Raw genomic sequence first — 13,329 nt, 5'->3', positions numbered from 1 at the left:
GGTGGCGTGTTGGGGAGGAAGCATTAAGAAGAGGGACGCCTCACGTCTTAATAAGCTGATAAGGAAGGCGGGCTCTGTCGTGGGCAAAGTACTGGAGAGTTTAACATCGGTAGCTGAGCGAAGGGCGCTGAGTAGGCTACGGTCAATTATGGATAACTCTGAACATCCTCTACATAGCACCATCCAGAGACAGAGAAGCAGTTTCAGCGACAGGTTACTATCGATGCAATGCTCCTCAGAAAGGATGAAGAGGTCAATACTCCCCAATGCCATTAGGCTTTACAATTCTACCGCCAGGACTTAAGAACTTTTTAAAAGCTATTATTAATGCTTTTTGAGATAGTGATTTAGATGCATATCATATTTTTTACTGAGTTAAGTATTGTATGTAATTAGTTTTGCTACAACAAGTGTATGGGACATTGGAAAAAAGTTGAATTTCCCCATGGGGATGAATAAAGTATCTATCTATCTATCTGTTTCAATCAGATCCCCTCTCAATCTCCTTAACTCCAGCGTGTACAAGCCCAGTCTCTCTAACCTCTCTGCGTAAGACAGTTCAGACATCCCAGGAATTAACCTTGTGAATCTACGCTGCACTTCCTCTACAGCCAGGATGTCCTTCCTTAACCCTGGAGACCAAAACTGTACACAATACTCCAGGTGTGGTCTCACCAGGGCTCTGTACAAATGCAAGAGGATTTTCTTGCTCTTGTACTCAATTCCCTTTGTAATAAAGGCCAACATTCCATTAGCCTTCTTCACTGCCTGCTGCACTTGCTCATTCACCTTCAGTGATTGAACAAGGACTCCTAGATCTCTTTGTATTTCTCCCTTACCTAACTCTACACCATTCAGATAATAATCTGCCTTCCTGTTCTTACTCCCAAAGTGGATAACCTCACACTTATTCACATTAAACATCATCTGCCAAGTATCTGCCCACTCACCCAGCCTATCCAAGTCACCCTAACATCCTCATCACATGTCACACTGCCACCCAGCTTAGTATCATCAGCCAATTTGCTGATGTTATTCTCAATGCCTTCATCTAAATTGTTGATGTAAATTGTAAACAGTTGTGGTCCCAATACCGAGCCCCGTGGCACCCCACTAGTCACCACCTGCCATTCCGAGAAACACCCATTCACCGTTACCCTTTGCTTTCTATCTGCCAACCAGTTTTCTATCCATGTCAATGTATTCCCCCCAATGCCATGAGCTTTGATTTTACCCACCAATCTCCTATGTGGGACCTTATCAAATGCCTTCTGAAAATGCTTTCTCCACTTCCAAACAACTTAGACTAGCTCCTCTCTCATGCCTCTGTAATTCCCTTTACCCTACTAAAATACTGATATATCTGACTTTTGCTTCTCCCTCTCAAACTTCAGGGTGAATTCTATCATATTATGATCACTGCCTCTTAAGTCAAGTCATCGTCAAATGAGACGATGTTTCTCCGAACCAGGGTGTTGTTACGTAACCTCGTAACCAGGTAACTTACCAGCAAAGATAGCAGGATCAGCTGAGTCGGGTGCTACTATTTTCAAACGTTTTATTCAAAAAGGGGCACAAATGTATGGTTAATACAAAACATTCAGATCATATACATCGTCAAAACTCAATCTAAAACACCGGTGTAATAATAATCATTCAAAACACAAGCTCGAGCATCGTCTAGGGGTAATGTAGATTTTATATCGTTCGCTGGATATCTAAAAGTCTTTCAGATCACGGCAGTTTCACTTAGTTGCCGGCGGAAGTGTCGCGTTGGTGCACTTTTGTTAGAAAGACAAAGAGAGGGATTTAAGAGTTTACCCGATCGGGTTTCCAACCTGGAGTAGTTCAGTTTGTCGGAGCCTCGTTGGGGAATGAACGCTCATCTGTGGCTTCCCCTGTAGCTAGGCCGTCTTCCGTGGTGAAGTCGCCAATCCCAGGCAAGGGAAGGACGCACACGACCCCACCACCGGCTGTAGCTATTAAAACGCTGTCGCAGGATTTCTAGCGTTTCTCCTTCGTGTGTTTCCTTGGTGCGTCTGAGACCCCGCCTCCGCAGCCCCCCTTTATACCTGGACTGGCAGGGTTGTAGATGTCAATCAGGGTGGGGGGGGGGGGGGGAGTTTGAGGCGATCTTCCACCCATTACCTATCTCACATTGCCCTGAAGGTTTGCACGTAGGTCACGTCTGCATTCCCCAAAGGTGCCTCCCAAGACAATGGCTGTGTCCAAGGCTGAGCGGCCAGCCCACATTCCAGACCGTAAGGCCCTCTCTCTCTTGAGACTCTCCCAAGGGGGGGGGGGGGGGGGCTGAGGCCATAACAGTGTAAAACACAGTGGTATGTATAACACACATATAACACACAATAACTTGGAATAAAGATAACATCTACAGATGAATTATGCAATAAATAAACAAAGTGCATAAATTAAAGATTGTCAGGTACAGAACAGATTAACCAGTGATACTTCGAATGAGATGTGGCAGGGAGTTCAGAAGCCGAATGGCCTGAGGGAAGAAACTGTTTTCCATCCTGACCAACCTTTTTTGTTATGCATTGGAATCTCCTGCCTGATGGTAGAAAGTCAAAGAGGATGCTGGATGGGTGGATAGGATCCTTGATAATACTCAGGGACCTGCATATACAGTGCTCCTGATAAATGTCCCTGATGGATGGTAAGGATCCTCTCAGTCATTCTAACGGCCCTTTGTAGGGATTTCCATTTCAGTGCTCAGCATACAAACACCTTCCAGAAGATGCTGGAATTGAACTCTGAACTCTGGCGTCCCAAGATATAATAACTCTGCTCTATCTGCTACTCTACTGTGGCGTAACATCCAATACAGAATTGCCTTTTCCCTAGTGGACGTAACCACAAGCTGCTCTAAAAAAAAACATTTCATAGGAATTCTACAAGTTCTCTCTATTGGGATCCAACACCAACCTTATTTTCCCATCTACCTCCATACTGAAATCCCTCATGGCTATCGTAACATTGTCTTTTTTGCATGCTTCTTCTATCTCCTTTGCAATTTGTACCCCATGTGCTGGCTACTGTTTGGAGGCCTGTATATAACTCCCATCAGGGTCTTTTTATCTTTTCAGTTTAACTTTATCCACATTGATTCTACATCTTCCAATCTTTCTTAGGATTTGATTCCTTTTTTTTTATTAAGAGAGCTACCCCATCCCCTCTGCCTTCCTGCTTGTCCTTTCAATACAATGTAGATCATTGGACGTTAAACTCCCAACTATGATTTTCTTTCAGCCATGACTCAGTGATGCCCACAACATCATACCTGCCAATCTCTAACTGAGCTACAAGATCATCTACCTTATTCTGTATACTATGTGCACTCAAATATAACGCCTCAAGTCCTGTATTCAGAAGCTTTTTCACTTGTTACACTTAAGTTCATCCCAGTAACTACCCTCCTGTCCTTCCTGACAACCTCACTGCACACTGCATCTAGTTGTATACCAACTACCCAATGTTCATCCCTAATACTCTCATTCCCATTCCCTTGCCAATTAGTTTAAATCCACTCAGCAGCTTGAGCAAACCTATCTACAAGGATATTGATCCCTGTTTGGGTTCAGGTGTAACCTGTCCTTCTTGTACAGGTCAAACCTCCTCCAGAAGAGATCCCAATGATCAAGAAGTCTGAAACCCTGCCCCCCTCCCGCACCAATTCCTCAGCCATACATTCATCTGCCAAATCATACTATCCTTACCCTCACTGGAGCACGATAGAGGCAACAATCTAGGGATTACTACCCTGGAGATTCTGCTTTTCAGCTTTTTACATAATTTCCCATATTCTTATTGCAGGGCCTCCTCCCCTTTCTTACAATAGGTACCATGGCTTCCAGCTGCCCACATTCCCCCTTTAGAATGCTGTGGACTCACTCGGAGGCATTCCTGATCCTAGCACCTGGGTGTCTGTATCACTTCCATCGAACTTCTGTCTCTTTCCCCAACTATGAAATCTCCTATCACTACTGCACTCATCCTCTCTGCCCCCCACCCCCACCGAGGCTCCTAGCCAGAGATCTGACTGCTATAGCTTTCCTCTGCTGGGTCATCCCACCCAACGGTATCCAAAATGGTATACCCGTTGTTGAGGGGAATGGCCACAGTGGTACTCTGCACCTGCTGCCTATCTCCTTTCCCTGTATTGACGGGCATCCTGTTACCTGTGGACTGCACCTTGGGTGTAAGTACCTCCGGTATGTCCTGTTGATCAGCCGCTCAGCCTGATGAATGATCTGGAATTCATCCAGCTCCAGCTCCAGTTCTCCAAAGTTTCCGAAGACCCCTGGTAGTGCTCAGCTGCTCCCAGGTCAGGAAGTCCCGGACATAAGCATAGTTTCTATAAGTTCTGAGGTGAGCTGAGTGACAGATGCCAGCCCATCTGCTTCTCTACACCATTGCAGGACTTCTTGTAGCAGAACACAGACACATTGAGAATCCCCTGTGAACCTATCTCTCTGATCCAATGCCAGTCAGATCTGGCTTTGAATTGGAGTGTCCAATAATTTGAAATGGGATTCTGAACTCAAGAACGGAGGGTAAAGAGTTAAGTTTATTTTTAATTTTAGTCTGATATCTTTACGAGTTATGTTTGATCTCCAAATTTAGAGCCAGGTGATGGCGTCTGGTGCGACTGTGTGAACGTTGGCCAGGTGTCCTGGAATGGATTGGAGAGGGCAGAATGATATTACTCCATATGGTTTAATTAAGTAAATGTAATTTCCTTGGACTCTGATGTTATTTGAACTCGTGCCTTTGGGTCATTATTCCAAGCCTTTGATTTACTGGTCTGGTCACATAACCAATACATTACTGTGGCCAGTATCTGTGTTGTGGGAATAACTTTGGCTCTCAGACAGATGTCATACACTATTCATAAGAGTCATAGAGTCAAACAGCGCAGAGATTGTTGACAACATCTCAGTGGAATGTGGGATAAAGGAGCTCTGGTTAAAAAATAAGAAGAGGGCAGAGATTTAGGGTGAGCAGAAGGAGTCTTAGGGAGAATTGAGGGAAAAGTTGTTTTTGGAAAGGGAATGATTGATAATATCTGAGAAAACATTGCCAGAGGTGGTGGTGGAGTCAGACATTATCATAACATTTAAGAGACAGCTGGAAAGGCACTTGTCATGGACAAGAGGATACGGACCAAGTGTGAGCAAAAGAGATTACTGTATGTGGACAAAAAGGTAAGTGTAGATGGGGAGTGCTGAGGAGCCCAATTCTGTGTTGCACTTCTCCATGACTCTCTCTCCCCAATTTTGTTTTAGTTAACAAAAGGATTTGCTTTGGAGGAGGGCAGCTAAGGGAGAGCAAAGACATCTGTGGAAAGAGAACCAGACATAATGTTTCAAGTTGAAGGTCATTCATTAGTTTTGAGGTTTTACTGTTTTTATTTCAGATTTCCAACATCTGGAATATTTCTTATTTTTAATAGTACAAATCGTACAGGTAGGAATCATTCATCTCTCACAAAGATTCCAGGAATGAAGGGGTTAACATGCAAGGAGCGTTTGGCAGCTTTGGGCTTGTACTCACTGGAATTTGGAAGAATGTGGGTGATCTTATTTAAATCTACTGAATGTTAAAAGGATTAGTTAAGGTGGATGTGGAGAGAATGTTTCCTGTGGTGGGGGTATCCAGAACTAGAGGGCACAGCTTCAAAATTAAAAGTGACATTTAAGAAGAATTTTTTTGGCCAGACAGTAGTGAATCTGTGGAATGCTCTGCCACAGACTGTGGTGGAGGCCAAGTCCATGGGTATATTTAAGGTGGTTGATAGTTTCCTGATCGGTCAGGACATCATTGGCTATAGGAAGAAGGCAGGCATTTGTGGTTGAGTGGGATCCGGGATCACCCAAGATGGAATGGCAGAGCAGACATAATGGGCTGAATGGCCTAATTCTGCTCATATGTTTTATGGTCTAAGGTGGATTGAACCTGCAGATCTTTAATTAACCATCTATAAAGAGATTTTGTTTCTCTGGACGTTCCTACCAACTGGTTCACCTTTGGACTGTGGGAGGAAACTCACGCGGCCATGGGAAGAATGTACAAACTCCTTATAGACAGCAGTGGGAATCAAACCTGAGTCACTGGTACTGTAAAGCGTTGTGCTAACCACTACGCTACCATACTGTCCCAAACAACAACTTATTTCTGAGAAGTGTGTTTCAGAAACTGCTGAAGCCTGTGACTTACAGTTTGGCATTCAATCGAGTGCTGTCCCCAAGAAAATTTCAGGAGAGGACCACAAGCATGAGTTGCCCTGAGTGGGGCTATGATTGACTCAGTTTCTTGCTGATGGAGGATTTGAGGAAGATTGAAACATTGAGGTGAATTTAAAAAGGCTGGCTTGGCAGTCTCTCCTCATGGGTCAGGCCGGAGGTCAAGAGCCCGCCTTGGGCCAGAGGTCACTCCCCCCAGGAGGCTGCATCTAGCCAAAGGTCGGAAGACCATGGAGAGCCAGAGGTCATCCCTAAAGGAGGTTGCATTGGGCTAGATGAAGGCCCCATGGAAGGACTGAGTTTGAACTGTTGCTCACTTTGATGGTGACAGGGTTCTGAGTTGGATCATCAGCCATGCTCATACTGAATGGTGGTGCAGGCTCGAAGGGCCAAATGGCCTACTCCTGCACCTATTTTCTGTTTCTATGTGACAGAAATGTTTTTGAATTTCCAAGACATTGAGACTATCGGTGTGGACTCTAGTTTATATCGGTCTCCTTCAGTTCTTCTGTGTTTTCTTTTTTGTTGCTGATTGACAGGTAGACAGTATGTTATTTCTTTTGGGTGAGGGAGGGGTTGGATGTTTGATGTTATTGTCGCTGTTTTTTTAGGTGAGGGAGAGTTTGGTGGGGTTAGTGGTTTGATGTTTTAGTTGCCGTGTCTGGGTGGGCGATCTGTCAGGTTTTTGTGTGAGGGGGAGTTTGGGGGGGTGGTGGTTAGGAGTTTGATGTTTTAGCTCCGTATCTGGGTGGGTGATACTTGTGGTGGGGGAGGGGGGTTGATGTCTTTTCTTTCAACGACACTATGGTTTTTTTTGTATTTTATGGCTATTTGGAGAAGACAAATCACAGAGTTGTATTCTGCTTACATACTTTGATAATAAAATGAACCTTTGATCCTTTGAACCTTTGTGTAAGCAGATCCTACTCTTCTAATACTGAGTCGCATTGTTAACTATGCTGTTTATTTTATGTTGCTGTGGTGTCTCTTAAACCATTCTTTTTCTTCCCATTTATTTTGATTAGGAGACCCACTTTGACTGTACAACTCTGAGATGTTAGAATGACTCCTTTGAAACATGATTCATCAGCACAGCTCTAACAGACAAACCCTTCTGTGCTTTCTGACAGTGTTTCTACTTGTTAAGGTCTACTTTTATCTCAACCCCAGCAGACAATGACAGAGCTCCAGAAAATAATCTCCTTTCCGGATAAACATGACTTTGTTTTTTAAAGTCTATAGAGTTTCAAAAAAAGGATGAAATAAAAGTTTCAATACTTCTCTTAAGGTACCACACAAATGCCTTACAGACAATGTCAAGTCTCAATTGTTTTCATATTTAATATGTCAGATTTTCTCATTTCCTTTAAAATTATAATGTAGTTATCAGAAACAATAAATAAACAGAGTGTTGACAACATTTGTAGGGACCCTCAGTATAAAAGTACAGAGAGGGAGAGTAATTATTCAGCTCTTCATCTGAGTGCAGCCATCTTTTTCTCTTCAGACTTTATCTGCTGCTTAATTGATAGTAAACCAGAATTATAGCAAGACAAGTAATCACACAACTCAGTATGCCATATCCACCCCAATCTTCCATCTATACCCAGGCCTGAGAGCAAAAAACAAATCAATGTGCAGCCGATTTAAGCACCAAACCAGATTAAAAAGACTAAGGTGCTGAGGCCAAGGGCAAAGGATGAACCAGTGTTCACCTCACTACCCCATGAAGCTTCACTCCCCTCAGTGCTGAACTGACTCTGCAGCTGTGGCCTGCAGCCATTGGCGCCCGCCTTGTACTGAACTAGCTGTGGACTTGCTTTCAGGGACTCAGTAGTTCATGATTTGAGTATTATTTGTTTACTTTTTCACCGTTTGCACTGTTTGTTCTTTTCTTGTGCTTTGAATGTTTCACGGTCTTCGTAGTGTAGGATTTTTCATGGGTTCTATTGTGCTTCTTTGTTTTGTGTCCGCCTGCAAGAAGACGTATCAACTATAAATGTACTTCGAACTTTGAGCCCCCTTAGATTTAACTTCCCTTAACAACTGATCACTTCTGGACTCAAGTAGACTGTTAAGAACAAGTTCAGTCTATTTATTGAATTAACAAATAAAAATCTACACACCCACTTAAAATCTAAATATGCCTTCATAGGATATCTATCTTCATCTTGGAGTAATAGATGTTGGTGAGACTTGATAATCATTACCATTTGGAACAGGTTCTGCTACAGTATCATGAATGATAGAAAATGTTGCATTTCTCTGTCTCCCTCGCTCTGTGAGTTATTGCCTCTCATTTCTGCTGCCTGGCAGTAACTGGATGAATTGCTGTGATTTACTGATGTTTGTCGTTGGAAGGCAGCTAGTTAACAGAATGTATGATTATTCATGAGTGAACCACCTACTGACTGCATGGTCACTGGTTTAACCAGTCTCGTGTGCAGTTGGCAATAAGTAGCCACCATTCAGTGATCTAACCATGTCCTGATTTGTTTGGCACGACTTGAAGTCTGAACGGCAAGAGGCCTTTGGCTGAGTGAAACAAGGTCTGAATGAAAGCGTGTGTGAGTGATATCCTGGCCATTTTCAGACACTCTGACTCTCAACACTGAAGTGGGGAAGTGGGTGAGGGAATGAAGTGAATTTGATTAACATTTTCCACTTAATTGTTAGCCCAAAGTATTAGTCAACAAGATAGAGGTATTTTGATGAAACAATTAAATAAAGGCCATGATATTTTGTGTAAAATTTTGAATATGTATTTTACATTATTTAAGCTCTCACTTCCTCCCTAATGATTACCATGGAAATCCCAATAACCTTTTTGAATACTGTAGTGTCCTTTTATGCAATGTTGGTGTCAATATGAGACCACTGCCCACTCAGGAAAAGGATAAGGCCAATGCATCTTACCAAAGATTTCTGAATCATTTACCTGTGAAATGAATGTCATCATGATGTATGAAAGCCTGTCACATGACCTCACCTGTAAGCTGATGAATGGTGGGTGGCACACTGAACAACACAGGGTCACTCTACACAAAAATAAAGATCACCTGAGGACATAAAGAAGTGTATTGCAGCCCAAACTTGCAAGAAACTGGCAGGCAGACATTAAATCAGATATATGAATGCCTAGAGACTGGGAAGATTTCCTATTTAAATCCATGAGTTATGGCAAATGAGCTGGCGCTTGTTATGGCAGAAGGAATCCATCAAACCTAAAATAATTCTGAGCTATTCTAAATTCAAGTATGGCAGATACTATCAGTATTAAGAGAGTTTTGGAAGCTAGCTCAACCTGTATGAGATTATTGCTTTTCTTTTGTGAGTTAATGTAATTTTTTTCTATTGAATTTCATAATACATTGTTGTTAAATGAAACAACTTTTGGATACTTGGATGAAATAAGCATAGAATTCATAAATTATGTGTATGCATGCATTGAATTGTAAAATACTTCTCAATAGCCAGAAGTCCATGGTGTTCACTTCAAAGTTAGGTGAAGATACAAAATGGGTATTACTGTACATTCTTGACATTAGTTGAGGAAAAAGTGATGGGGGGGAGCACAAGGGGTAGCCTGTTCAAATTTTCCTATTTTATACAATTACATAAAGATAACTAACCACAGACCCCTGGCTCCCCACCACCAACCCCACTCACGTCTTTTTGGGTAGTAAATTGCCCTTTCAGTTACATATTTTACATTATCAGTATTTAGCTTGCAAGCCCTTCATTTTGAACTTTTTGGCAACAGCAGTAAGAAAATTCTTAAAAACCCATTAAAGAGTGAAATGAACACTCTATCTCTCTTTTTGTTATTCAGGCTGTAGATAAAAACAATCACGTATCTCACATTTAAGTGAAAGGTCCAGAAGCACTGACCCATAGGCAGGTGTTAAATCTTATCCGTAATCTCCAGTCAGTATTTCAACAGATATTTAAATCTTTCTTCATTCCTCATTAGCATGTGCTTTTGAGAGATACAGTTTGCTCATTGATGCCAACAGTAGTGTGTCGCTCAGCTTAGCATAGACCAGCAGGTGAAGTTCAACTAAAGCAGGATCATTCATCTTATATTGGCTTTGGTTTCTGTTGACTTTCTGAAAGACGCACATTTCTAGGTAAATGTATATTAGCATGTTTCACTCTTTATGATCAATGATATCTGTCCCTGCTCTTTTCTTTGCACTGAGCCCTCTGCATATATTAGTGTCTCACAGATCCTTCTTTTCCTTTTCCAGTTCTTCATTAGAGGCAATAGAATTGTCATAATTATTCATGAGCATGTCAGCATTGCTGGGGGAAAAGCCTGACATTTTAGATTTGGTGCTTTGTTTTTTTTTTAACTGAGATTTCATACAATTTGAATGTTTATGTTAATAAGATTACAGACCCTTTAAACAGAAATAGCCGAACTTAAACTGAGCCAATTGTGTTTACATCTATTTTTCATAATTTCTCATAGGTTCAAGTTCTGCGCAATGCTGGAGAGGAAGTAACTCTTACAGTGTCATTTCTTAAAAGAGCACCTGCCTTCCTGAAACTTCCCCTGTATGAAGACTGCACATGTAAGTATGTTTAATCTATTTTTAGGAAATGAATGACTTTGGCTAAGCACTCTTTCCTTTTCACATATTATTTCTCAATCATTCCCCTGCACAGATGTTCTAAGTGTTTGGACATTCAGTTTGTGTAGCAGGTCACTTGAGTTAATTAGTATGTGATAACAAAAAAGCTGTTCCAAACTTGAACATAGGGCAAGATTAGTTTGATTTAATAAGAACTGGCCTTCTGAGAAAGTCATGCACATATTGTATTAGGAGACAATTAATTCCGTTTGAATTAAGCCGGGTTAAGGAGTAAAACTGCACATACTCAATGAAAAAGACAGATTAGATTAAATTGTCTAGAAAGTTATCTGCATTGATTTTCCATCATTCAAGTAATCTTAACAGCTTGACTTTGCTCAACAATGCTGCTTTTGATCAAATGCTGACTCTAATTTTGTGATTTTAAAGCTTCTTCCAGAGCTGTAAAATTTTAGAGCTTGAAAAGCTCTAAAATTTGAAAAGATAATACGTGGTTTTCAGTGTCACAAACTTCAAATGGATAAATGGAGTTCTATTTAATGGTATGCATGCATACTGCCAAATGAAACAACATCCCTCTGGACGAAGTTGTGCAACACAACACACAGTACATACACATATAACACATAAAGTAATATTACCACAAATAAATTAACAATCAGGTGCATTGATGACACAAGTTAAAAGGTAAACAGTATAACACTACCAGTACTTCATACATGATGAGACCTGGGTGTGGCAGTACCTTCAGTAGTCTTGCAGCTTTGGAGGAAGGAGCTGTTTCCCAACCTAACAGCTCTTGGCTTAATGTTATTGTGTCCCCTGCCTGACAGTTGGGAGTCAAAGAGATGGTTAGACAGATGGGAGGGATCACTGACAATGCTAAAGGCCCTGTGTACACTGCACACTGGGTAAACATCTCTGATGAGCGAGAAAAAACCAATGATCCTCTCAGTAATCTTTACAATGCTTTGTAGGGACTTGCTGTCAGATGCCTTTTGCAATTCCCTTTCCAAATGGTGATGCAGCTGGTCAGGATGGTGCTCTTGTAAAAATTGTTTTGAAATAAGGTGAGGAGCCCCATTCACCCTAATCTGAGACGGTGCTGTGCTTTCTTGACCAAAGAGGTAGTGGCAAGGGATCTGGTGAGATCATCCATTATGTGAACTCCTAAAAACTTGGTGCTCCTCAGTCTCTCCGTGGTGGAGCCGTCCCTGTGCAGTTGTCACCCTGCACCTTCCTAAATGAGACTCAAGTCCACATTGTGACTCAAATTGTTGTGCTCGCACCATTCTACCAGCCACTACTTCCTCTCTGTACACCATCTCATCATTGCTGTTGATAAGACCAGCCACTGCTCCCCACCGGCACATGTTCTGTGCATCAAACACAGAATGAAAAACATTCGTCCTATCAGGAGGAGAAGCATCACCTTCATTGATTCACAGGGCAGGCTTTTATTCTGTTATGTTATGAATGCCCTGTCCCATGCACCTCGTGTCTCTGGTGTCACAGAAATGGCTGTACTTTCTCTGTGAATAATGCTATTTTGTTTTCCTGATGGCGTGGGAAAGTGCAGCTCCTGCTGACCTGAGAGCTACCATATCACCTGAACTGAAAGTGTCATCCCCATGTCTTAGCTGTGCTCAGGCTGTGCTGTAGGTTATGCTTCTGATTTGTCCTCACATAGATGTATTTAAAAACAGTGATGTCCTCAATGCCCTTTTCTATCTAGCCAGTCACAGATCTTGCATATTCATTGCTGTTAATGCGATGATCGCAGGTAGCCTCAAATAGCTCAACTAGATTAGCCAATCTGGGATCCCAATTATCACAGCAAATTTCGCAAGTTTATCCTGAAAAGCTGATAGGTAGCAATTGAAAAATAAATTGTTCCATGTTCATTGGATGAGAAATCCATTTAGAGTCAGGACAAAAGCAATAAGGTGACGTCAAGAACGTGGCTACTGATTTTTTTGGTGGAGAAATTGCTGAAGCCACCTGTGAGAACAATGAGTGGGATCAGAGGTTTATTTTGGAGAGAGCTGCGTAGAATGCTAACCATGAAAGGTGAGGTATGTCTGACTCTTTAATAATGCTGGTTTGGAGCTGTCAGCTTTGTTGAAATCTTTTGTGGCAGTGTTGTTAAAATTCTTGCCAAAAACAGAATGTGGTCTTAACACATTCTTAACATCATTTGGACACACAGGATGCCAAAACTGACACAGGGCAGATGCACTTCTTGCAGTAAATAAGATTTCCTATTACCTCCTATTCAAACACGCAATGTAAAATTTGTTATTGTAGTACCGTTTTTGGACTTTGCACAGATGAATTTTTATGCCTAATTCTCATGATTACCTCATGGAAAAGAACTGCTTGCCATTTAATTATTAGCTGATGTCATTAGTGTTTCTATTTTTTTGATAGATTGTTGTTCCATGTGCTTCAAAAACATGAAAATTGGA

The 13,329-nt window shown here is 41.7% G+C and overlaps 1 protein-coding gene across 6 annotated transcripts in view; it reads left to right on the top strand.

Annotated features, from left to right (window-relative positions):
• Positions 1–13,329, top strand: part of sntg1 (syntrophin, gamma 1) — a 435,268-nt gene that overhangs the window by 366,647 nt on the left and 55,292 nt on the right. For all 6 annotated transcript variants that reach the window (XM_073042629.1, XM_073042607.1, XM_073042638.1 and 3 more), the window contains one exon: positions 10,738–10,840. In XM_073042629.1, coding sequence (XP_072898730.1) covers positions 10,738–10,840 — 103 coding nt within the window. The remainder of the gene's footprint in view (positions 1–10,737; positions 10,841–13,329) is intronic.

Source organism: Hemitrygon akajei, chromosome 1 (genome assembly GCF_048418815.1).
Source record: "Hemitrygon akajei chromosome 1, sHemAka1.3, whole genome shotgun sequence".
NCBI classification, from domain to species: domain Eukaryota; kingdom Metazoa; phylum Chordata; class Chondrichthyes; order Myliobatiformes; family Dasyatidae; genus Hemitrygon; species Hemitrygon akajei.
The sequence above is the reverse complement of the archived record's forward strand: the minus strand, read 5'-3'. Positions and strand labels throughout refer to the sequence as shown.